The following is a 27,300-nucleotide window of genomic DNA, read 5'->3' as shown; positions in this document are numbered from 1 at the left end:
GCGCAGTAGCCAAAATCAGTGTGGATAAAACCGTACAATCCCATTATTTCCACACCCATCCAATACCATACACACTACTCCCCAAGGTCGACACAGAGCTGGATCGTTTGGAGTGCCTGGGCATCATCCGCCCCATCCACTTCACCGATTGGGCTACACCGGTGGTCCCAGTGTTAAAACCCGACGGACTCATGTGTCTATGCGGGGTCTACAGTAAATTGGATTTCTCGTCTCGACCATAACTCAGTCCCTTGCATTGAGGACTTATGCACCAAACTCAGCGGGAGGAAATCGAACACAAGAATCGACTTGTGCCATGCGTATCTGCAGCTGGTCCTAGATCCGTGCTCCCGGAGGTTCATCACCGCCAACACCCATAGACGGTTTTTCGAATACACCCGGTTGCCTTTCGGAGTTTCATCGGCCTGTATGATTTTCCAACCAGTGATGAAAAACATCCTGTGAGCCTACCCAGCATGGCCGTATACCTGGATAATGTTCTCATCACCGGGGCCTCGGACAAGGGACATTTGGAGAATCTGGTTGAAGACTTCCGGTGGTTTGAACAGGCTGGCATCTGCCTCCACAGGGAGAAGTGCGTTTTTAATGCCCCCTTGGTCACCTATTTGGTGTATTGGGTAGAAAGGCACGACCTTCACCCAGTGGAAGACAAAGAGTGGGCCAACTGGCAGGCTCCCATCCTTTGCGCTCAGATTGAACTCCGCTCTTTCTGCGGGCTCATCAATTACAATGGTAAATCCGTCCCCAATGAAGTTACTGTGAAAAGCCCCGAGTCACCGCATTCCAGCGCCTGTTCGGCTACACAGAGAGAGAATTCAGAATGTCCAATTCAACCAACAGCATGTCTTTAGGGACTTGTGGGAGGTAACCAGAGCACCCAGAGGAAACCCACGCAGACAAGGGGCGAATGTGCAGACTCCGCAGAGACAGTGACCCAAGCCGGGATCGAACCTGGCGCTGTGACGCAACAGTGCTAACCACTGTTGCACCGTGCTGCCCAATTGCTACTGTGCCACCCTATACCGTGCATCTCCCAGTCCTTTGCAAATAAATGCATAAAGGAGGTGACCGATGCGCTTTTTGCGAGGACTTAGAACAACATAAACTTTGACCAGGACTAGGCAAGCCAGGATGCCAGAACTAGCCTGCCTTAACTGCATGGTCTGATTGACGGCATGCACATGGCTCTGTTTTCCCCATGGCAGCATGGGGATACCCATCATCAACCGCAAGGGATTCCACTCCCTCAATGTGCAGATCGTCTGTGACAGCGCCAAGTGCATTAATCAAGTGTGTGCCCATTTTCTGGGGAGCGTCCACGACAACTACAAGCTCGGACGCTCTCAGATCCTGGCCACCTTTGAGGGAGAGCAGCTGCTGGAGGGATGGCTACCCGGCAACAAAGTGACTCCTCAGCAGGTGGCTGATGACATCAGTGTAGAGGTCAGAAGCACCAGCTGAGACTCGTTACAACAAGGCTCTTGCTGCTACACGTGCTCTTGTGGAGCAGACAATAGGCCTGCTCAAGATGCGGTTCCGGTTCCTGGATCAGTCAGGGGAAGCCCTCCACCAGCCCTCCAGAGGATCTCGCGTACCATCGCAGTGTGCTACCCACTCCGTAATCTAGAACTGCAACGGGACGAGGAGCTGGATGAGGAGGAAATGGAGAAATGCCACATCTCATCAGAGGAGAAGGAAGTCGAGGGGGGCAAGAGGGGCAATTTCTGAAGTAAGGACCTTGCGCCATGGCTGGGGCCAAAATAGGATGCAGGTCTCTGGACGCTCTGATAACCTCTCAATTTGGGGAGGACCAGGACTAGGCTGGGCAGATAGGTACTCCCATGGGGTCTGTGACCTTCTGACCTTCATGTACTGCCTTTCATGACCGGACAATCCTGGAGAATGATGCAGACTTGTAGTGAGGACAGAGCGATGCTCCTCATGTCTCCTGCGATTGTCTGACTCCTGCCTGACAGAAACCTGGGTGCAACCTGCCACTGAACAAGGTGATCTGGGGAGACAAGCTGCTGAATGACACATCTCTGCTGGTACTGCCTCCTCTGAGGTTAGGGGTACCGGGCTGTTTCTGCACCTATGCTGTAGGGAGACAGATTCTCAGAAGCTTTCAGCTGATGACTTCCTCATGCTGAAAGAATGTGTGAACAGGTGAAAGGCCTGTGCATTGGCCGGGGGAGGATGCCCATGACCAGATTACATCAGTGTACTGTATCGTCATCGTCACAGTGTGGGGGTGGGGGGTCCACAGCTGAGGATGAAGTGGTCTGCTGACTGTCACATCATGTACCTGAGGTAACCTTGGTGGGTGTGCCCTGGAGGGTCAGGAACTGGAGGTCTGGGCCTACTTTCTGGCAGCACGGGTTGTAGAGGCACCCTCCTCTCTATGTGAGGCTGGAAGGTTGTCAAACATAGGAAGGTGGACGTCAGTTAGGCTGGACATCCCCAGGGTCTCCTGTGTGGAAGGCCCCAGACATTCCTCTTGTAAATGGGTCCCTGGGCTCCTCCATGGGATGGAGGGACAGCTGGAGTGAGATCCAGAAGTCCCGCCATCCTTTGCCGCTGACACTCATGGATTCCCACAAGTGCCTGCACCATGCAGTTGATGCCCTGCACCATGGAGCTCATGCCCTCAGCTTTGGAGTGAAGCATGGAGTGGACATCCTGCTCCAAGGCCTCCACTGCGATCGCCACCTTCACAGGGTTTCCCTGGTTACCTCAGTGTTACCAGGTAACTGTCTGATGTCAGACAGAATGCAATGGGGTTGCTTCAGTTGGCCTTGTGATCTGAGGTGGGTCGCTGACGCCTCTTCCTCATTTTCATGACTCTGCCCTTTGTAACACCGGCAGATCTGGGTTGACTGAACCCAGCGGCACGTCATCTGATCAGGGTTCAGCATTTCCGGATCCCTGGGATGTCCCTGCATCCACCTGCTGTGGATCTTCAGCTGTGAGGTTCTGACCAGTGAGTGACCCAGAAGCCTGTCTACCAGTGGCTCGCACCGAGGTACGAGTATCTGCGCTGATGGAGGACGCAGGTGACAGCTGTGAAACCTCATCAATGCTGTTTTCTGACATATTTCCGTTGGAGCTGCTCAAGTCTGTCGCGTCCAGAGGGCGAGAGGATAGGCCAGGCTGGTCGACTGATTGACCTTCACGGGAGATCGAGGTTACATTACTGTATGACAGGGGCCTAAGGACAGCAGAAACTGAACTCGTGTGAGGATGGCGCATTTGCTGAAGGTTCTCACATTTGTCTCTTGTCCTCACCTTGTTTTTAGCACCGGTGCGGTACTTCTCCCCACTGGCCAGCTCAACGACTCTCTCCTCAAATGGTGTGAAGGTCTTCAACTTGGGCATCACCCGTGCAGGCTGTGCTCCTTCACACCGATTGTGCTATGAGGAGAGTGTTGGCAGAATGCGTGCCAGGTCGAATGGTAATGATGCCAGACATGCATGGTAGGTGAGTGAGAGCAAGGATATGAGGAGGTCAAGATCCACTGGGAGGATAAAGGTGATTGGGGGGAGGGGGTATGTGCAAGTGTTGGGACCCCATGAGGTGGCTGTGAGTGAGCCCCCTGTGGAAGTGTGATGGGTGTACTAATGGGTGCGTGGGGACAAATAAGAAGGGTGACTTACCCTGGCTGCATGAAGAAGATCATTCACCTTCTTCCTGTGCTGGATCCCTCTCCTGTTATGCAGTAAGCTGGTGCTCACGGTAGCTGCCACCGCCTGCCATGTGGGTTGGTCACCTTGCTGACTGGCTACCTGCCCGTGTGAGGGTCTAGGATGTCAGGATGTCACGCCTGTGCTCTATCCTGCCCAGTATCTTCATCAGAGAATCATGGGTCTGTCTTCCTGGTTGCCATACCGCCCGGTTGGACTTTGAACAAATTCTCTGGGGGGCGGTGGGGTGGGGGGGTAAAAGATGCGCCTCCCACACCGCCGCCCCCCCCCCCCCCCCCAACCCCACCATCAATTGCTGAGCTGAAGTGGTGTCAGGGTGAGCGAATCAGAGGCAGATCGCCTCGTCCAACTAGGGAAGGGGCAGTATTGGACCTGGTTTTGGGGAATAAGCCTGGACAGGTGGTTGAGGTTTCAGTCGGGGAACATTTTGGGAGCAGTGACCACAATTCCATAGGTTTTAGGGTACTTTTGGACAGGGATGAGGGTAACTCTCATGTTAAAGGTGCTCAACTGGGAAAAGGCAAATTACGATAACATAAGACGGGAATTGAAAAATTTGGATTGGGGTCAACATCGGACATGTGGGAGTCTTTCAAGCGACAGTTGCTTAGGATTCAGGAAAGTCCTGTTCCTGAGAGAACGACGGATAAGTATGGGAAGTTCAGGGAGCCTTGGATGATGAGGGATGTTGTGAACTTCGTCAAAAAGAAAAAGGAGGCTTTTATATGGTCTAGAACGGTGGGGACAGTTGAAACTCTGGTGAGTATAAATAAAGTAGGAAGGTACTTAAGTGGGAAATTAGGAGGGCAAGGAGGGGTCATGAAAGGTCCTTGGCAAGTAGGATTAAGGTGAATCCTAAAGCTTTTTATTTGAATGTAAAAATGAAGAAGGTGGCCAGGGAAAGGATTGGACCACTTAAGGACAGTGGGGGGAATCTATGCATTGAGCTAGAGGAAATTGACGAGGAACTAAATGAGTACTTTGCATCAGTGTTCACCAAAGAAAGTGACTTTGTGGAAGATTACTCTTGGGTACGGTGTGTGTACAGTTTGAATCATGGTAACATCGAAAAGGAGGGGGTATTGGGTCCTTGAAAATATTTTAAGGTAGTTCAGTCTCGAGGGCCGGATGGGATTTACCCCAGAATACTGAGGGAAGCAAGGGAGTAAATTGCTGGGGCCTTGACTGACATCTTTGTATCATCATTGGCTACAGATAAGATCCCAGAGAACTGGAGAATAGCTAATGTGGTACCGCTGTTTAAGAAAGGTAGCAGGGATAATCCTGGAAACTATAGGCCGGTGAACCTCTCGTGGTTAGTAAAATAAATAAATAAATAATCTTTATTGTCACAAGTAGACTTACATTAACATTGCAATTAAGTTACTGTGAAAAGCCCCTAGTCACCACACCTAGGTAAATTATTAGAGAGAATCCTCAGGGACAGGATTTATACCCATTTGGAAACAAATGGACTCATTAGCGATAGACAACATGGTTTTGTGAAGGGGAGGTCATGCCTCACTAACTTGATCGAGTTTTTTGAGGAGGTGACAAAGATGATTGATAAGGGGAGGGCGGAAGATCTTTTTTACATGGACTTCAGTAAAACCTTTGACAAGTTGCCTCATGGCGGACTGATACAAAAGGTGAAGTCACACAGGATCAGAGGTAAGATGGTAAGATGGATTCAGAACTGGCTTGGTCACAGAGGCAAAGTGTAGCAGTAAAAGGGTGTTTTTCTGAATGGAAGGTTGTGACTAGTGGTGTTCCACAGGGATCTGTGCTGGGGCCTCTGTTGTTTGTAGTGTACATAAGCAATTTGGAGGAAAATGTAGCCGGTCTCATTAGTAAGTTTGCGGATGACGCCAAGGTTGGTGGAGTGGCAGATAGTGTTGGGGATCGTCAGAGGATACAGCAGGACATAGATAGGTTGGAGACTTGGGCAGAGAAATGGCAAATGGAGTTTAATCCGGACAAATGTGAGGTAATGTATTTTGGTAGGTCTAACAGAGGGGAAATGTACCGTAAATGGCAAAACTCTTAGGAATATAGAAAGTGAGAGAGATCTGGGCGTGCACGTCCACAGATCTTTGAAGGTAGCAACACAAGTGGACAACGTAGTCAACAAAGCTAACGGAATTCTTACCTTCATTGGACGGGGCATAGAATATAAAAACTGGCAAGTCATGCTACAGTTGTATAGAACCTTGGTGAGGCTGCACTTGGACCATTGCGCACAATTCTGGTCGCCACGCTTTGGAGGCTTTGGAGAGGGTGCAGAGGAACTTTACCAGGATGTTGCCTGGTCTGGAATGTATTAGTTATGTGGAGAAGCTGAATAGACTTGTGCTGTTTTCATTAGCAAGACGGAGGTTGATAGAGGTCTACAAGATTATAAGGGGCATGGATAGAGTGGATGTGCAGGCACCCTTTCCCAGGGTGGAGGGGTCAGTCACCAGGGGGCATAGGTTTAAGTACAGTGGGGCCAAGTTTAGAGGAGATGTGCGAGGCAGGTTTTTTACGCAGAGGGTGCCTGGAACGCGTTGCCAGGGGAGGTTGTGGAAGCAGATACATTAACGGTGTTCAAAAGGCATCTTAACAAACACATGGATAGGATGTGTATAGAGGGGTACGGCACAAGGAAGTGCTGAGGGTTTTGGCAAAGGTTGATATCATGACCGGTACAGGCTTGGAGGGCTGAAGACCCTGTTCCTGTGCCGTATTGTTCCTTGTTCACTGAGCCCGGCATGAAGCTTGTGAAAAAATACTTTTTTTAATGGCTGAAGGTTCGACAATTTTTCTAATCAGCGATGCGGTCGAGTCCGGTTCTCTCGCTGAAGCCGAGACTTTGAAAAAATATCGGAAGATTCTACCCATTTTCGTTAGTACTTTGTTCACAGTACTCTGCTCTGCTCAGCTCTGTTTGCTGAGATATCAAATGCTTTGAACCCAGATAAAAGAAGCCATTAATTCCTGCTAATGAGGCGTTATTTGATGTCACCCATGGTGACATTTATTGTCAAGTCTGCGGATTGTTGGGAAGGAGATTGTTCGGCAATGTGACTGGAGTGACCTTTTAATAAAAGTGCAGGCTACAAAAATAATCCTCATTACCATTTCTGACCATCACTATTGTGAGGATTTGTGCTGGATAATTAATCAAATATAGAGAATTATTTTCTCTGCAATATATTAGATCAGACAAAATAATTCTACAGTTGCATTGGCATTTATACACACTACACATCACAAGCAGTTGGGAACTTTGTAAAGATTTACTCTTGCTGGAAGTGGTTGCAAAGGGAAATATGATCATAGAATCGCTACAGTGCAGGGGAGGCCATTTGGCCCATCGAGTCCGCACTGACCCTCTGAAAGTGCACCCTACCTAAGCCCACACCTCCAACCTATCACCGTAACTCAGTAACCCCCACCTAACCTTTTGGACACTAAGGGGCAATTTAGCGTGGCCAATCCACCTGCACATCTTGAGACTGTGGGAAGAGCATCTGGAGGAAACTCAAGCAGACAAGGAGAGAACATTCAAAATCCATAGTCACCCGAGGCTGGAATCAAACCTGGTTCCCTGGCGCTGTGAGGCAGCATTCCTGACCACTGTACCACCATACCTTCCTGTACCCATTCTGTTATGACCGTAACGTTCAGGACCCTTACCATAAATCCAGGATTGTGTTGCTGTCTGAAGTTCATTCAAAGGTGTTTTGTTATTTTTGATGTGTTTTCCCCATGATCTCGCTGGGCAGGGGATTCAGTTGAAAAGTCTCTACACCGGATACACTAGACCAATGGGCTACCCATTGGCGTAGATTTCCCCCCACTTTCCGTTGATTGGCTGGGAGCTTTGAGGTTCAAATGAGGGGAGTGGAGAGCATGGTGGAAGTTGGGCAATGGCCAATTTCTGCTCATTTGAAAGAAGGGAATTTTGGACAAGCTGCTTTGTTGCTGTAAGCATGTTGAATTGATCTTTTACACTCAGCGAATCGAATCGTGTGAAGATGCGTTAAAGAGCTGGGCTACACTGAATGATTTGTCTCAACGGCAGAGGCCCGATATGAAAATCACTGTGGGGAATTGCAGATAACGGTCCAAAAAATGTTGGGAAATTGATAACGGGTTCACAGCATTCACCATTATTAATTTGCAAAGATCCAGCAATTTGTGGCCAGGTAGAGATGCACTATAAGTTCTGATTTTCCTGAAATTGCTGGACAATTTGCCCCACACCATCATTCACTGCAACAAACTCAACCTCACTGTGAACATCCCCATGAAAATTAATAGTGTGCCATGAAATTGCTGGATTTGCACTGTGCTTGTGACATTAGTTATTATCCTGACCTGACGTGCAGCCTCTGAAGGCCAGAGGTGGAGGAGTGAAGCCTTGACTCTCACTCCCGCTGCTTGCCAGCTGCTCTGAGATGTTGTTTTAAAACTGGTGCCTCCAGAGGATTACCCTGGGTCTCCCGATGGCTACCTCAGCGACATTACCATAACGTCACCGTTTCCCATTGCAGAGGTTTAAGGTAATTAGCCCACTGTATAGTTGGTAAAGAGGGTAATCATTTGTAGCATCATTTGGGGGGCCATAAGCTGAATGTGAGAAGAAAATCACTGCAGCAAGAAGCTGGGAGGATGAGGGGACATGGGGACAGAATATCCCCTGTCAGGGAGAGGGATGCGGAGATGGAGCAAGTTGGTGGGAAGTAAATAACCTGGGCTGGATTCTCCAATTTTCAGGCTATGTTCTGACGCCGGCATGGGAACGGTGGCGTTTTACGACCAAAAAATCCTCCGTTTGGTGAGGGGCTAGCACGCAGGCAGCTTAGCGCACCCAGCTCTAGCTGTGATATGGCCGGAGAATTGTTGGGTCCGTGGCTGCGCATGTGCACGGCGGCAGCCTGCAGCAGCCGTGCAGTGCAACATTTCGCCGGCCGCGCGTGGGCCCAACATGCAAAATAGTGCTGCCCCCTTTGGCCAGGCTCGGAAACCCTGGACCATCCTCCAACAGTTCCCCAAGCCGCTGCCAAAGGCCCCTCTTCCCTCCCCATCCGTTGAACGGCTCTTCCCCGACAGTCCAGCGCCGACTGGACTGACAAATAATAGTATGAGAGACCCACGCCGTCAGGAATTTGGCCCGTCGGGGGCGGAACATCGGAGGAGGGTCTCAGGTAACGTCGTGAGGCCGGCGATACGGCGTGCGGCGTACTTCGAGAGTAAGAGTGTGTTTGACTGCAGTAGTCATGTTTTTAGAAAGAATCTTGTTTTGCAAGGCCAGAAAGCTTTCAGGAGCCAGAGGTGAAATTGACAGAGTAAAAACAGCCAAAGTTGTTTGACTAGGGGGAGCCCCTGGGGAGTTCATGCCTTTTCAGGTTGGGGAGATGATTTCATTGCGGGGTGGAGCAAAGGTATTTAGACATTTCGAGAAAACATGTTTCGAGTTGAGTTCTAATCTGGCTACCCTTTTAGCCCACAAAGGTCTTTTGGCTCTCACAGTAGGTAGTTAAAAAAAGAGTAATAGTACTTTAAAAAGAGCACAATTGTCTGAGGTCAAGGGGGAAACTGAAACAAACCAATTAAAACAGCTTTTTGAAATCATTCAGCCAGAGTCTGAAGGGGCTCTAACAGTAGCCAAAACTGTCCTGGAAAGCAATTATTAATCTGTGCCATTGGGATGTAGGATGGATTGAGAGCTGTATGTTTTTCCTTTCTTGTTGTTTGATTGAGAATAGAGATAGTAATTAAGGGTATTGAATTTACTGTGTTGAGTGATATCGTTCAAGGAGTAATTGTAAGCTATTTTGGTGTTTGACATTAACGGATTCAATATTGTGTTAATAATAAAGTTTTGTTTTAAAATATCAAATCCCTGTTTCTTCATGCTGAGGTCAATATCCTGAAGGAGAGGTTCGCTAATAAGGTTGGGCAGGGCCAAACGTAAATTTGCAGAGGGGTGGCCACCAGTATATTTTTTTAAATTCATTTTACAGGATGCGCGCGTTACTGCTTGGGCCAGCCTGTCCCTAACTGCCCTCCATTTCAGAGGGTATTTGGGAGTCAACCACATTTTGAGAGTCAACCACATTCTAGAATAGAAAAGAGGCATGTGGTTCATAAAGTTGGGTTGAGTGAGAATAAAGTAGTGAGAACATAAGAAATAGGAGCAGGAGGAGCCCACATGGCCCATTGAACCTGCTGCACCATTCAATATGACCATGGCTAATCGTGAACTTCATCTCCATTTTTCCACCACCTCCCATATCCCTTAGTTCCCTGAGACATCAAATAAGCTCTCTATCTCAGCCTTAGATATATTCGACAATGGAGCATCTTCTTTGGGGTCAAGAATTCCAAAGATTCACAACATTTGGGTGAAGTAATTTCTCCTCACCTCAGTCCTGAACGGTCGGCCCCCTATCCTGAGACTCTGCTCCTGTGATCGAGATACCCTAACAAATGGATGGAATCTCTCAACGTTCACCTTCAGAATTTTGTATGTTTCAATGAGATCGCCGCTCATTTTTAAATTGTGGAGAATATAAGCCCAATTTACTCAACCTTTCATCGTAGGACAACCACTTCAATTCAGGGACCAATTTAATGAACCTACACTGTACTGTACCATCTCCAATGCAAGTTTCTTCTTTCTTAAATGTGGAGACCAGAAACACACATAATGGGCGGGATTCTCCGCTCCCGGGACTAAGTGCCCGCGCTGTCGTGAACGCCGTTGCGTTTCACGACGGTGCGAACAGGGCCCGGGCACGACCTATTCTGGCCCCCACAGGGGGCCAGCACGGCGCTGAAGTGGTTCACGCCACTCCAGCGTCTCTACGAGGCGCCAAATGTGCGCCGCACCAGCCCGCGCATGCGCAGTTGGGCTGCGCCATCCTGCGCATGCGCGGGGAACTTCTTACGCGCGCCGGCCCCTCACCAACATGGCGCCGGTGTTCTGGGGCCGGCTGCGGAAGGAGGTAGGCCCGTGGGGGGGAGAGGCTGGCCCGCCGATCGGTGGACCCCGATCGCGGGCCAGACCCCATCGGAGGCCCCCTCGGTGAAGAAGCCCCCCTACCCTCCCCCCCACCCCCCCCCCCCCCCACAGGCCGTGCCCCCCCAGCGTTCCTTCACAGTTCCCACCGGCAGCGACCAGGGGTGGACAGCGCCGGCGGGAACCTGTCGTGTCGGAGTGGCCGCTCGGCCCATCTGGGCCGGAGAATCACCGCTCGACGTTTGCGGCAATTCTCCGAGCGGCCTGATTCTCGCGGCGCTGGTTTCGGGGGGGGGGGGGTGGGAGAATCACGTGCGGGTGTCGGGCCTGCGTGGCGCAACTCGCGCGGTGCCCCGACGATTCTCCCACCCGGCGTGGGGGGGAGAGAATACCTCCCAATGTTCCAGGTGTGGGCTCACCAAAATTCTTTACAGCTGTCACAATCATTTTTTATATTTGCATTCCAATCCCCTTGCAATACAGGCCAATCATATCAGATTGGAACGGACTATGTAACAGACTATGAAGGACAAATTTATAATAGATCTTTGATGGTGGTTAAAGTGGAACCATGATGTGGAGATGCCGGCGTTGGACTGGGGTGAGCACAGTAAGAAGTCTTACAACACCAGGTTAAAGTCCAACAGGTTTGTTTCAAACACGAGCTTTCGGAGCACGGCTCCTTCTTCAGGTGAATGGAAAGGCTTGTTCCAGAAATGTTTATATAGACACAGTCAGAGATGCCCCGGAATGCGAGCACCTGCAGGCAATCAAATCATCAAAGATGCAGAGAGAGAGGTAACTCCAGGTTAAAGAGGTGTGAATTGTCCCAAGCCAGTTCAGTCGGTAGGCCTCTGCAAGTCCAGGCTTGTTGGTGGGGGCCGAATGTAATGCGACATGAATCCCAGATCCCGGTTGAGTCCGCATTCATGCGTGCGGAACTTAGCTATAAGTTTTTGCTCAGCAATTTTGCGTTGTCGCGTCTCCTGAAGGCCTCCTTGTAGAATGCTGACCCGGAGATCAGAGGCTGAATGTCCTTGACTGCTGAAGTGTTCCCCAACTGGAAGGGAACAGTCCTGCCTGTTGATAGTCGCACGATGCCCGTTTATTCGTTGTCGCAGTGTCTGCATGGTCTCGCCAATGTACCACGCTTCGGGACATCCTTTCCTGCAGCGTATGAGGTAGACTACATTGGTCGAGTCGCACGAGTATGCGCCGCGTACCTGGTGGGTGGTGTTTCCACGTGTAATGGTGGTGTCCATGTCGATGATCTGGCATGTCTTGCAGAGATTACCCTGGCAGGGTTTTGTGGTGTTGTGGTTGCTGTTCTGAAGGCTGGGTAATTTGCTGCAAACAATGGTTTGTTTGAGGTTGCGCGGTTGTTTGAAGGCCAGTAGTGGGGGTGTGGGGATGACCTTGGCAAGATGTCCATCCTCGCTGATGATGTGTTGGAGGCTGCGAAGAAGATGTCGTAGTTTCTCCGCCCCAGGAAAGTACTGGACGACGAAGGGTACTCTGTCAGTGGTGTCCCGTGTTTGTCTTCTGAGGAGGTCGGTGCGGTTTTTTGCTGTGGCGCGGTGGAACTGTCGATCAATGAGTTGAGCGCCATATCCCGTTCGTACGAGGGCATCTTTCAGCATCTGTAGGTGTCTGTTGCGCTCCTCCTTGTCTGAGCAGATCCTGTGTATACGGAGGGCTTGTCCATAGGGGATGGCTTCTTTAATGTGTTTCGGGTGAAAGCTGGAGAAGTGGAGCATCGTGAGATTATCTGTGGGCTTGCGGTAAAGCGAGGTGCTGAGGTGACCGTCCTTGATGGAGACGAGTGTGTCCAAGAATGGAACTGAATTTGGAGAATAGTCCATGGTGAGTTTGATGGTGGGATGGAACTTATTGATGTCATCGTGTAGTCGTTTCAGTGATGTCTCGCCGTGGGTCCAAAGGAAAAAAATGTCATCGATGTATCTGGTGTATAGCATCGGTTGAAAGTCCTGTGTGGTGAGGAAGTCCTGTTCAAACTTGTGCATATTGAGGTGCAAATTTGGTCCCCATGGCTGTTCCGTGCGTCTGGATGAAGAATTTGTTGTCGAAGGTGAAGACGTTGTGGTCTAGAATGAAACGGATGAGTTGCAGAATTGCGTCTGGAGATTGGCAGTTGTCGGTGTTGAGGACTGAGGCTGTTGCAGCAATGCCGTCGTCATGGGGGATGCTGGTGTAGAGTGCCGAGACATCCATTGTGACGAGGAATGTTCCTGGTTCAACTGGTCCATGGGTGCTGAGTTTCTGTAGGAAGTCCGTCGTGTCGCGACAGAAGCTGGGTGTACCTTGTACGATGGGTTTCAAGATGCCCTCGATGTGGCCAGAGAGGTTCTCACACAGGGTCCCATTGCCTGAAACGATAGGACAGCCTGGTGTGTTGGCCTTGTGTATTTTCGGGTGTGCACCTACATGCACACCAAGAACAGGAAGCTTGAAAAACTTGGCATCACCACCAGCAGCAATCAAGCTTCTCCCGGTACAACAGTTGAAAACAATACAGGGAAATCCATTGTCAACTTGTCAGACTACACCCTTCAACCAGACGAAATCGAAGTCCTCAGCAGAGGGCTCAATTTCTGCACCACCACCAAAATGGACCCCATCAGTCTCGCGGCAGATACGGAGGAATTCATCAGGCGAATGAGGCTCCGGGAATTCTTCCACAGACCCCAAGAGGCCGACAGCGAACCCAGGGACACGACCAATGAACCGGAACAGCAGACCGCGAGATCTGCAGTGCAGCAACCGAAAAGGAAAGAGTCAAATTGGACCCCTCCGGAAGGCCGCTGCCCTAGACTCGACATGTATGCTCAAGCCGTCAGAAGTCGTGTCAATGCCAGATTCATCACTCGCAATCACAAGGCAGCCTCAAACGTCACCCAAGCACAACGCAACGCCATCCGCACTCTCAAGACCAACCGCAACATCGTCATCAAACCAGCAGACAAAGGAGGGGCCAGGCTGTCCTATCGTTTCAGTCCTCAACACCGACAACTGCCAATCTCCAGACGCAATTCTGCAACTCATCCGTTTCATTCTAGACCACAACGTCTTCACCTTCGACAACAAATTCTTCATCCAGACGCACGGAACAGCCATGGGGACCAAATTTGCACCTCAATATGCCAACATCTTCATGCACAAGTTTGAACAGGACTTCCTCACCACACAGGACTTTCAACCGATGCTATACACCAGATACATCGATGACATTTTTTTCCTTTGGACCCACGGCGAGACATCACTGAAACGACTACACGATGACATCAATAAGTTCCATCCCACCATCAAACTCACCATGGACTATTCTCCAAATTCAGTTCCATTCTTGGACACACTCGTCTCCATCAAGGACGGTCACCTCAGCACCTCGCTTTACCGCAAGCCCACAGATAATCTCACGATGCTCCACTTCTCCAGCTTTCACCCGAAACACATTAAAGAAGCCATCCCCTATGGACAAGCCCTCCGTATACACAGGATCTGCTCAGACAAGGAGGAGCGCAACAGACACCTACAGATGCTGAAAGATGCCCTCGTACGAACGGGATATGGCGCTCGACTCATTGATCGACAGTTCCACCGCGCCACAGCAAAAAACCGCACCGACCTCCTCAGAAGACAAACACGGGACACCACTGACAGAGTACCCTTCGCCGTCCAGTACTTTCCTGGGGCGGAGAAACTACGACATCTTCTTCGCAGCCTCCAACACATCATCAGCGAGGATGGACATCTTGCCAAGGTCATCCCCACACCCCCACTACTGGCCTTCAAACAACCGCGCAACCTCAAACAAACCATTGTTTGCAGCAAATTACCCAGCCTTCAGAACAGCAACCACAACACCACAAAACCCTGCCAGGGTAATCTCTGCAAGACATGCCAGATCATCGACATGGACACCACCATTACACGTGGAAACACCACCCACCAGGTACGCGGCGCATACTCGTGCGACTCGACCAATGTAGTCTACCTCATACGCTGCAGGAAAGGATGTCCCGAAGCGTGGTACATTGGCGAGACCATGCAGACACTGCGACAACGAATAAACGGGCATCGTGCGACTATCAACAGGCAGGACTGTTCCCTTCCAGTTGGGGAACACTTCAGCAGTCAAGGACATTCAGCCTCTGATCTCCGGGTCAGCATTCTACAAGGAGGCCTTCAGGAGACGCGACAACGCAAAATTGCTGAGCAAAAACTTATAGCTAAGTTCCGCACGCATGAATGCGGACTCAACCGGGATCTGGGATTCATGTCGCATTACATTCGGCCCCCACCAACAAGCCTGGACTTGCAGAGGCCTACCGACTGAACTGGCTTGGGACAATTCACACCTCTTTAACCTGGAGTTACCTCTCTCTCTGCATCTTTGATGATTTGATTGCCTGCAGGTGCTCGCATTCCGGGGCATCTCTGACTGTGTCTATATAAACATTTCTGGAACAAGCCTTTCCATTCACCTGAAGAAGGAGCCGTGCTCCGAAAGCTCGTGTTTGAAACAAACCTGTTGGACTTTAACCTGGTGTTGTAAGACTTCTTAAAGTGGAACCAGTAGATGTAGTGATATAGTGTATTTGGATTTCCATAAAGTATTTGATGAGGTGTCACATATAGATTTATTGAACAAGAGTTCATGGCGTTTTGGATGATATATTGGCATGGGCAGAGGAATAGCTAACTAATATGAAACAATCAAGAGGCATTTAAAGGTTGGCAAACTAACTTGTGGGGTGTTACTGGAATCAGTATTGAGGTATCAACTATTTACAATTTAAATGAATGACTTAGATGAGGAGACCAACTGTATTGTTATCAAATTTGCTGATAACACAAAGATAGACAGGAAAGCAAGCTGTGAGGAAGATACAAAGAGACTCCAAAGGGATATTGAAAGGTTAACTGAGTGGACAAAGATGTGACAGAGGGGGTATAATGTGGGAAAATGTGAGGTTGTCCACTTTGGCAGCAGACTATTATTTGAATGGGGAGCGACTGCAGAATGCTGCAGTGCAGAGAGATCTGGGTGTCCTTGTACGTGAATCACAAATGTTAGCACCCAGATAAAACAAGTAAATAGGAAGGCAGATGGAAAGTTGGCCTTTATTGCAAGGGGGATAGAGTGATGAACCATAAATCGAACGCGAGACGAGTTGCTGTACAAAAGTTAGGCTTTAATAAGCTAGAAGTTAGCCCTGCGGTCGGCTACAGTAAATGGATGACCGCCGGGTGTTCTGGGTATTTATACCTCGCTCTGGAGGCGGGGTTAACTCAGCCTCTCGACCAATCGGAGAGTCGTCACATGACTGGTCTCAACCAATCGGTCCAGAGGCACATGACCGACCAGGGCCAATGGTAAGCCAGTGTTCTGCACCAATGGCAGACAGCTATGCAAATCATACCACCACATAGAGTATAACAATAGGGACGTTTTACCAACTGTTCAAGACATTGTTGAGGTTACACGTGGAGTACTGTGTACAGCTTTATTCTCCTTATTTAGGGGGGATATATGTGTATTGGAAGCGGATTAGAGAAGGTTCAAAAGCTGATTCCTGGGATGAAGGGACTGTCTATTGAATAAAAGTGGAACAAGTTGGGCCTATACTCATTGGAATTTAGAAGATTGAGCGGCGATTTTATTAAAACATATAAAGTTGAAGGGGTTTGACATGGTAGATGCTGGGAGAATGTTTCCCCTTGAGGAATAATCCAGAACTACAGGGCGCGGTTTAAAATTAAGGGGCGGGATTTTCCATCGGCAGACGCTGGAATCGTGAAACATGATTGGATGGAGAATTGATCGTGAAGCCAAAATCGTGGCGGGCGCCAGGCACACGCCAGGACGCCATGCTCCGGGCCCTCGACTGTGGCGACAATGCATTCTATTCAGCACGTACAGTAAACGCCGTTCACATATCATTAGCGGGCCTGACCCGGTATTCTCCGGGGCCTCCGTGATGCCCTTCCTCCGCCAGTGGGAATTACCGATGGCGAGATTCACTTGTGGTTTCAAAAATCAGGAAACAGGCGCCGTGACTGATGTGGGAAAGAGAGGAGGGTAGGACACGCAGAGGCACGAACATGAGCTGCTGGTCGAGGGCTGGCTGGTGGAGATGGGTGGGGGGCGGGGGGGGGGGGGGGGGGGGGGGGAGGACATCTGCCACAGGACCGCCGTGTTCATGCATGAACCTCCATTTCTGGGGCCTGCAAGGCAGCCATCTTGCTGAACGCCCTACTGACTGCCCACCGTGGCCCATGGTTGTGCAGAGTACCACCAGCCGTATGGGTGCACCCCCGCACCCCACCCTCCACTCCCCCAGCCCACCGCCTACACACACCACCCCCAACCCTCCACCCCACAAACCCCCCCCCCCCACTGGGTGCTGCAAGGCCTACAGTGCTGACCGGGTCTACCGTGTAGCCTGTTGGACCTGAACAGGCACGGGGATACACACCATGCTAACATGTCTGCCTTTCACTCCCTGCGGACAATGGATTTTGGAATTCAACCAGGAATGGTGGCTTTCATCCTGATCGGAGCAGCCCTGGGGGAGGCACTGAAGCTGTACGAGCTGGAGCTGTTTGGGGAAAACCCTGCAGCTGCGGAGCCTGATCCAGAGGAAGAGGAGTTAGCTGGTGAGGCTGGATAGCCGGCCGCCCAACATGCCGAGGAGGAGGAGATGGAAAGGATGCACCGCATCAAGCCTCATGTGTACTGGCAGCACCTGTCATCCGAGGACCTGCCGGACCGGACATGCCGTCAAAGACGCCGGCTGAGCAGGGGGACAGTGCGACATATCTGCCAAATCATGACACAGCTGGCACCGCAGGAAATGACACCCTCTCCCGATGGCCGTCAAGCTGACAGTTGCTCTGAACTTTCATGCCACGGGGTCCTTCCAGGCTCGGAGTAGGGACCTGTCTGGAATCTCACAGACCTAGGTGCTCAGGTGATCCGTGCCATCTTGGAGGGCCTATATGCCCGGACGGCTCAATACATCAAATTCATTGCGGACCGAACCCACCAGGATGCCAGACAGCGGGGTTCAAATTCATCGCCGCGATGCCCCGGGTCCAGGGGGTGATCGACGGGATGCATTTCGCCCTTGGAGCACCTGCAGATGGCAGGACGATCTTCACAAACCGAAATGGGTTCCATGAAAATCGCTTATTGTCACAAGTAGGCTTCAATGAAATTACCGTGAAAAGCCCCTAGTCGCCACATTCCGGCACCTGTTCGGGAAGGCTGGTACAGGAATTGAACCGTGCTGCTGGCTGCCTTGGTCTGCTTTCAAATCCAGCGATTTAGCCCTGTGCTAAGCCAGCCATGCAGCTGGTGTGTGACCATCAGATGCACATCATGCACGTCTGCGCCCGATACCCGGGCAGTGTGCATGACGCGTTCAACCTGGCACACTTGACGGTTCCTGACTTCTTCGAGGTGCACCCCCAGCTGGAGGGATGGTTCCTGGGAAACGGGTTATCTGCTGCGTTCAAAGAACAAAGAAGAAGAACAAAGAAAAATTACAGCACAGGAACAGGCCCTTTGGCCCTCCAGGCCTGCGCCGATCCAGATCCTCTATCTAAAGCTGTCAGCTATTTTCTGAGGTAAAGTTTGTGGCTGATGACGCCTATCCGGATGCCACGGACCAATGCAGAGACCCGCTATAATGACGCCCATACTGCGACCAGGAACATGATCGAGCGGTGTTTCAGCAGTTCAGGTGCCCAGAGCGCCATGGAGAGGCCCTCCAGTTTAGAGCTCAGAGAATCTCTCACATCGTGGTGAGCTGCTGCATCCTCCACAACATCGCGAGCAGAGGGGCGGCATGCGCAGGAGGAGGATGAATGGCAGGCCTCTTCCAACGAGGAGGATTGGGGGGGCGGGGGAGGATGGGCAGGACACGGGGCCCAGGCAGGCACAGGAGGCTGCACAATGTGTGCGCCTTGGCCGAGGCACACGGGATGCTCTAATTGCCTCCAGGTTCACCAACTCAGGGGCCTGGCCAGTGGCACAGACATCTCATCCCCTCCCCCCACCCCTCCTGTGCCAGCCACCCCCTCCCATGAATACCCTTGCTGTGCCACCCCGCCCTCCCACCTTGCAACCCCCTCCGTGATTCCTACTTGCCGCACTGTGGGGAGTGGGCACTGGATTGGCAGTAACAGCAGGTACGGTCCATGGGATGGAGGATGATAACAAGCAGCTCTGTGATGAGTTCAGCTGCTCTGCACATTTTGACATCTGACTCCTGCCCATGGTCGCACTTTCCTCCATCCACCTGAGTGATCCCTGAATGTGAACAGGCCATTTCATCACACTGTCCCATTGAACCCTTGGGTTGGCGGAGGTGGGGACGGTGCAGGGGGGGAGGCCGGGGTATGGGATGGAGAGGGATGGGGGTGGCACATCTGAGCAGTGAGTGCCGGCTGAACTAGGGTCTCTGGCCCATACCCACCCTTAATACCCCGCCCCTCCCCACCCCCCGCACCCCGGACACACTGCAGCCCATTCCTCACACCCGTCTGACAGAGCGCCGAGACAGTTGCACAGTCGTGAACATGTGTTTATTGTGAACAAGTGAACATATCTATACAGCTTTGTGCCCGAGCCTCTCTTGCTATCCTATGTGCTGTACCCATGTCTACCTTTCTAGCCTTACGGGCCCTAACGCTACGGCCAGGTGGATCCCTAGGTGGTACATCAGGAGTAGAGGCGGCTTGCTGTGATTCCCACCCAGTGACCGGGGTCCCCTTTGACAACCATTTTCTGGGGCGACCGGGCCTGGAGGGGCCCGGCTGCTGCTCGGGTGTCCCATGTGGCGTAGTGCCACCCTGTTCTGCTCACTACCCGTCAGATGAGCCAGGTGCTGTGGTGTTCCGCACCTCTCCTGCGGGAGCCACTCCGATTGCACTCCTCCAACTGCCGTCACCCACTCATGCAGTCCCTGACTCTGCGACTGCATCTCCACTATAGATGTGACCGCCGCTATCAGAAACCAAAAACCCATCCCTAGGGTCAGGCCGCCCTCTGACCACCCGTCTCCTTGAGGGGTTCCTACCGGCACCAGATGTACCGCTGCATGTCTGTGGTGTGCACCAACAGCCTCTTCATTAACATGCCCCACCGAGGTGAGTGTCTCTGGGATGGTGGAGGGTGTTGGAGACAGCTGTATTGGGAAGTCAGTGTCGTCTCTGGACTGGTGCTCCGGGGTGTCCGGAATGCTGGTTGAGGGCTCCCATCACTGTCCGTATCCTCCTCCCCATCGCTTCTCTCCTCCTAGGGTTGTGGTCAGGGATGGGGGGGGACGGGGGGGGGCACCAGAAGTACCTGCCCCACCGAAGGGAGATCCTGCAAGACACGGTAGCACAGTGGTTATCACTGTTGCTTCACAGCGCCAGAGACCCAGGTTCGGTTCCTGGCTTGGGTCACTGTCTATGTGGAGTCTGCACGTTCTCCCTGTGTCTGCGTGGGTTTCCTCGGGGTGCTCCGGTTTCCTCCTACAAGTCCCGAAGACGTGCTGTTAGGTGAATTGGACATTCTGAATTCTCCCTCCGTGTACCCGAACAGGCTCCGGAATGTGGCGCCGAAGGGCTTTTCACAGTAACTTCATTACAGTGTTAATGTAAGCCTACTTGTGACAATACAGATTATTATTATACTAAGACACAAGACATGACGCATGATTGGACCGCAGGTTGGGGTGGCGGTTGGTAGTGGTGGAGGAGAGATATGAGGGTGGTGGTGGGGCGGTGTAGGGGTGTTGGAGGTGGGTTGTGGGTGTGGTGATCGTGGTGGAGGGGGGTGAGGGGATGATGTGGGGGTGACGATTCACATGCCATGGGGAACTGCAACTCAGCGGGGTCTCACTTGCTCGCCCGATGTTGACCTCTGCCTTGGTGACTGCCCTCTCCCCGGGCCCACCGATCAGCTCCAGTTCCCTCTGTTCTGCTGTGGTGAGGGGCCGCAGATCCGGGAGTCCCCGTCCGGTCTCTTCCCTCTTCCAGCAGTTGTGGGCAGCCCTCTCCTAGGGAGGCGGATTCAGAAAACGCACAGTGTTAGACAGTCAAACTTGCGCAAGCAAGGGGATGGGTAGCTGGCAGCTTTCATGACCCTGGCACCCGGCCATGGCGACCGGTATGGGCTCTGGCATGTGGTGCAGAGTGGGGGTTCGGTCGCCCTCAGGGTGGTGGGTGAAGGGGTGGGGTTACAGGTTTAGGGGTCAGGGGTTAGTGCCAGGGGCACAGTGCTGCCTACTCACCCTAGCCGCCCTGAGGAGGTCGTGCAGTTTCTTATGGCACTGCTGGCCGTTCCTGATGGAGTGCCCACAGCGATTACAACCTCTCCTTCCTGTGCCCAGGCCCAGTGGCAGGTGGGAACCTCCTTCCCAGCCAGGATGCAGGGTGGCCTGCTTCTCCTCCACTGCATCCAGTACGGTCTCCAGTTGGCCGCTTTCTAGCTACCATCTCGTTGACTGGGACGAGTGTATGTGGGGATGGGAGTGCTTATATGCGGCTGCAGCTTGTCAGCCTCTCGAGTGTCAATCCACAACTCTGGCGAATCAGACATAGTTTTTCATTGGAATCGCTCGTGTTCCACGTGCCACCGGTGCTAACCCATTAACGGTGGGTGGATTGGCGACAATTTTGCTCTCCTAGAATGCAGCCGATTGAGTCCCAGCACACTTAGGGCGCGATTCTCCATCTTTGTTGCGCCATTGCTCAAGCGAAACAAGGCTGGTGTGTGGTGAATGTAATATATGTGTACATATGATAATTCACACTGTCTTTGTAAAGTGCTGTGGCGCTATCCTACCACTAGGGGGAGTAGCTCTGGTAGTACAGAGGAACTTGTCCTGGGCTCCACCCTTGGCTCCGCCCACGACTCCTCCCCCTAGTGCCGCTGTATTTATGGACCCTTGTCCAGATCAGCCTGAGTTCACTACGAGTTCATCAACGGGTAACAGACGGGCTCTGAAGTAAGTCGATTAAAGCCTACATTCATATCGGAAACACGTGTCTGTGAATTGATGGTTCCGTCATGGTGCATCGCGGGAAAGGCCAAAAACTAGATCTGCGCCAGGTGCCAAACAGTTTGCGATGTAACCGGCCCGTAGGTGAAATCTGGACCTACCCGTAGCGTGGCAGGAAATCAATTATCACCATTTAAGCCCAATTTCCATACAATTAATGGGAGCCACCCGTATCCTACAGCCTCCTGTCATTCAGCAGCCTCCCCAGCAAGTGCTCACACTAGCGCCGATAAGTAACCCTTTTGAAAAAGGTGAACCTGGCGGACGGCTCCTGTGGGGAGCCGAGGAGATGAGTAGCCACCTTTGCTCACAGGCAAAGAGCTCGAGGGCGTCCTTTCCCCGATCTCAGAATCCCAGCTTTGACGGTGTGTTTAGGCCCCACCCCCCCCCCCCCCCCCCCCCCCCCCAGCTGACTGTGTGATCTTCACCAGCACTCTGAGATTGCACAGAGTGCTGCTTAATCAGGCAAGACATCTGTGAAGCCAGAGGGTTTCACACAGATTTACTCCCCTGATTCAGCACTCTGCAATTTTGGGAACATTCCGCTATTTGTGCATATCTGTGTGTCTGTATGTGTGTGTGCATGTGCCACTATGTCACTCTGCACATTTCTCTGTGTCTGTGCATGTGTTTCTTCGTCTCTGTCCATGTCTCTGTGTCTCTCTGTGCCTTTGCTTCTCTGTGTCTGTGTTCAAGTGCCTCTGCCTCTCTTCCTGTGCACGTTGCTCTCTGTCTATTTTTGTGTGTGCCCGTCTGCATGTCTCTATTTCTGTGTGGCCCTGTTTCTGTTGCTCAGTCTGCGTGTGCAGCTGTGTGTGTGCATGTTTGTGTTGGTCTGTTTATCTGTCTGTGTAACGGGATCTCATTGTGCGTCTGGGTCTGTTGGTCTGTGTGTAAGCAACTGTGTGTGTGTGTCTGTTATTGTGTGTCTGTGTGTCTCTCTCTGTTTCTCTGTCTGTATTTTTGTCTTTCAGTCTTTATGTATCTATGAGCATTTGTGTGTGTCTGTGTGCATGTGTGTGTGTGTATGTGTGTGTCTGGGTATATGTGTGTGTGTGGGTGTTGTGTGTGTGCATCTATGTGTGTCTGTGTATTTGGGCCTGTCTATGTGTCTGGGTCTGTGGACTGCCTGTGAGCGATTTTGTGTGTATGTGTATGTCTGCATGCGTGTGTTTGTGTGTGCGTGTGCCTGTGTGTGCGTGTGCCTGTGTGCGTTTCTCTCTGTCTGCTTCTGTGTGCCTGTCTGTTGTGTATATGCATGTGTATGTGTCAATATGTCTGTCTGTATATGAATCTGTAGGAAAGCAGAGACCAACACAGTTTCCTTCACTTCTAGAAAGTTTGTAAGCATTCTTCTAAGCGTAAATATCTGAATTTAAACACTCATTTACATTTGTAGATCCTTTTTGTAATTTGTTTGAACATTTGTTCTTGGGATGTGGGTGTCACTGGCTAGGCCAGCATTTGTTGCCCATCCCTGGAACTGAGTGGCCTTGCTGGGCCGTTTCAGAGGGGGTGGGGGGGGGGGGGGGGGGGGGGCTTTTAGAGTCAATCGCATCGTTGTGTGGGTCTGGAGTCACATGCAGGCCAGGCCGGGTAAGGGTGGCAGATTTCCTTCCCAGAAGGACATTAGTGAACTCGGTGGGATTTTACGACAACAATGGTTTCATGGTCATCATTAGACTTTTAATTCCAGATTTTGATTGAAGTCAGATTTCACCATCTGTCATGGTGGGATTCAACCCCAGGACCCCGGAGCATTAACCTGGGTCTATGGAATACTAGTCTCGTGATAATACCACTGTGCCACCCCCTCCCCAAAACCTTAATGGGGTATATCGAGCTATATAAATAATATATTTATTAATCGGATTGTTGTATGTACTTGAGTTAAATAAGTATGTTTCTTAATAAATTTACAGTACCCACTTATTTTTTTTCCAATTAAGCAGCAATGTAGCGTGGCTAATTACCTAACCTGCACATCTTTGAGTTGTGGGGGTGAAACCCACTCAGACACTGGGAGAATATGCAAACTCCATACAGGCAGTGACCCTGGCCGGGATTGAACCCGGGTCGTCAGCGCTGTAGGCAGCAGTGCTAACCATTGTGCCACCATGCGCCCACTAGTTAAATAAGTATGTGTATGTTTGTGTGTGTGTGTGTGTATGGGTGTGTGTGTCTGTGTGGCTGTGTTTGGGTGCGGATGTATCTGTGTGTGTGAAGCTGGTGTCTGTGTGTGTGTCTGTCTGTCTGTGTGTCAGTATGTGTGTCTGTGTGTCAGTGTGTGTGTCTGTGTGTAGGTGGTGTGGGGGTGTATATCTGTTTGTGTGTCTGTTTGTGTTTGTGTCTGGGTGTCTGTGTGGGGTGTATATGTGTGTCTGTGCGTATCATTCTTTTGTTGATGGTGGATGTCACAAATTGATTACTAGGTGATGAAAAGAAGAATTGGCAAGTTTTTGTTCATAGAGGTGCAGATTATACATCTCCAGCCCAATGGCCACAGTTACAGGGGACTCCCAGTTAATGGCCTTCACCTGAATACAATTAACAGCAGGAATGTCTCATCGCATTGTAGCTGGTATCATCTGGCAAAGCAGGTCGTCGTTTCAGGAGAAAGAACAGAGTGAGGAACCTTTATTGACATTTGTGTAACTGCAGCCTGATTTGGGGTTTGAAGCAAGAGTCATCTGATTGAATAAAAGCAAATTACTGCGGATGCTGGAATGTGACACAAAAGAGAAAATGCTGGAAAATCTCAGCAGGTCTGGCAGCATCTGTAGGGAGAGAAAAGAGCTAACGTTTCGAGTCCAATGACTCTTTCTCAAAGCTTTGACAAAGAGTCATTGGACTCGAAACGTTAGCTCTTTTCTCTCCCTACAGATGCTGCCAGACCTGCTGAGATTTCCCAGCATTTTCTCTTTCGTCATCCAATTGAATATGTTCCAACATGATCGTCACATTGAATTGCGCAATTGTTAATTGTGTCTGTGATTCTTACCCTTTCTGTTACAGTGGGAGGAAGTCAGTGGATACGATGAGACTATGAACACCATAAGGACATACCAGGTCTGCAATGTGTTTGAAGCCAGTCAGAACAATTGGCTGCGCACCAAGTACATCAAGCGGAAAGGGGCTCAGCGCATCCATGTGGAGATGAAGTTTTCTGTGCGGGATTGCAGCAGTATTCCCAACGTTCCTGGCTCTTGTAAGGAGACCTTTAACCTCTACTATTATGAATCTAATACAGATTCAGCAACAAAGATAACTCCATACTGGATGGAGAATCCCTGGATGAAAGTTGACACGATTGCAGCTGATGAGAGCTTTTCCCAGGTGGACCTGGGAGGGAGAGTGATGAAAATAAACACGGAAGTCCGTAGTTTTGGGCCGGTGTCAAAGAATGGCTTTTACCTGGCGTTTCAGGATTACGGCGGATGCATGTCTCTGATTGCAGTCAGAGTCTTCTACCGAATGTGTCCACGAGTGATCAAGAATGGGGCAACTTTCCAGAAGACTCTTTCTGGAGCAGAGAGCACGTCACTGGTGGTGGCCCGAGGGAGCTGTATTTCCAATGCAGAGGAGGTGGATGTACCCATCAAACTGTATTGTAATGGAGACGGAGAGTGGATGGTCCCCATTGGGCGCTGTATGTGTAAAGCTGGCTATGAACCTGTGGAGAATGGGACGGTATGCCAAGGTAAGGACATCACCTGTTCACACTTTGACCCAGCAGTGAGGCGCCATGGTCATCACACAGGATGATCAAGATGATCTTGGCTCTAATTTATCTTCACCACTCAAATGAGGAGCGGTTGAGGACTCTGGGTTGGAGTTTAGAAGGATGAGGAAGGGTTATCATTGAAACTTACAGAAAACTAAGAGGCCTAGATAGTGGAGAGGATGTTTCCACTGGTAGGAAAAACTAGAACCTGAGGGCACAGCCTCAGACTGAAGGGATGATCCTTTCAAACAGAGATGAGGAGGAATTTCTTCAGCCAGAGGGTGGCGAATCGGTGGAACTCTTTGCCGCAGAAGGCTGTGGAGGACAAACCACCGAGTGTCGTTAAGACAGAGACAGATAGGTTCTTGATTAGTAAAGGGATCAGGGGTTATGGGGAGAAGGCAGAAGAATGGGGATGAGAAAAATATCAGCCGCGATTGAATGGCAGGGGAGACTCGATGGGCCGAGTGGCCTAATGCTGCTCGTATGTCTTGTGATCTTACGGTTTATTTTTAAATGTTTGCAGATTTGCCTCCTCGAGGAATGAGGGCGTAACTTAAATTGGAAACAAAAATGACAAAATTCAAATAATAAGGTGTCAGCATGAAATCATTTCATAATCTTAACCAAAACAGGCTAGCCCAGAGAGACGATAATACTTCTGTTATTTGCTGCAGAGTTTGACATTGCAGAATGCATTTTGCTGGCTTTTTCTCAGTACAATTTTCAATAATTGTTGCTTCTTTCCTGAATTTATTTCCACACAAGCCCCGGTCATTATTTCCATATTTTCTGCTTTTTCAGGAGGATTGTTCTGCAAATATTCACCTGGGGCTGGATTCTCCCTCCCACCGCGCCAGATTTCTGTTTCAGCACGCCGGCGGAATGCTCCGTTTCACCGGCTGGTCAATGGGGTTACCCATTATGGGGCAGCCCCACACCGTCGGGAAACCCCCGGGCTGCCAGCAAAATGGAACATCCCGATGGCGGCGGAGAATCCAGCCCCTGAACTTTTGACACTCGCAGGCTCAGTGATGATGACCGTTTTTGAAGTGTTTTGAAATGTATGAGTCACCAAACGGAAGAGCAGGTCCTCGGTTTTCGAGAACCCAATCGTTGGTTCCGATTGCTCAATTACTTCACTGCCAGTAATTCGGTAACTTGTCTGATGTTTTTATGGTGTCGGTTATCATTTACTTGGGAGTGCACAGGGAATGATAAAGTTTTGATTTTCAAGAAATCTTTGCAGAAAAAGGCATCAAGTTGAGATTGTGTTGCCTTCCAAGGGTTGTGGTAGAAAATTGATGTTTTTGTTTTGTTGTTGAAGTGTTGTGAATTTTTGATCAGCTGTCTGCACACCGTTAAATGAGTGCGTGCCTGCTCTCTAATCCATGCTAATTAATCTGATACTTTGATATGGGTGACTCTCAAAAGCAGCCCATTGGCTGGATTCTCCGACGGCGGGATTCTCCGTTCCTCTGGCAGCGCACCCACGCCCGCGGGTTTCCTGGCAGCGTGCGGTGACCACAATGGGAAATTGGCAGGTGACGGGAACGAGAATCCCGCTGCCGGTGAGGACGCGCCGCTTAGGAACACGCAGTTGGGGGACCCGAGAATTCCGCCCCCAGATTTTTTAAGACTTTTAATTACATTTGAAATCAGCGATTTGTATAATTGCACTGCTACAGTTGTTGGGTGCAGTACAGTATCACAATGATTTTGTACAATTCATGGCTACAGTTCGTATTGTGAGTTTCCTGTCATGT

General features: G+C 50.7%; 1 protein-coding gene across 2 annotated transcripts in view; it reads left to right on the top strand.

The window, feature by feature from the left end:
• The window catches only part of LOC119979364 (ephrin type-B receptor 2), a 715,489-nt gene that overhangs the window by 363,141 nt on the left and 325,048 nt on the right, over nucleotides 1-27,300 (top strand). For both annotated transcript variants that reach the window (XM_038821482.1, XM_038821481.1), the window contains exon 3: nucleotides 24,826-25,510. In XM_038821482.1, coding sequence (XP_038677410.1) covers nucleotides 24,826-25,510 — 685 coding nt within the window. The remainder of the gene's footprint in view (nucleotides 1-24,825; nucleotides 25,511-27,300) is intronic.

The sequence above is a fragment of the Scyliorhinus canicula genome, chromosome 16, assembly GCF_902713615.1.
Source record: "Scyliorhinus canicula chromosome 16, sScyCan1.1, whole genome shotgun sequence".
NCBI lineage: Eukaryota > Metazoa > Chordata > Chondrichthyes > Carcharhiniformes > Scyliorhinidae > Scyliorhinus > Scyliorhinus canicula.
The sequence above is the reverse complement of the archived record's forward strand: the minus strand, read 5'-3'. Positions and strand labels throughout refer to the sequence as shown.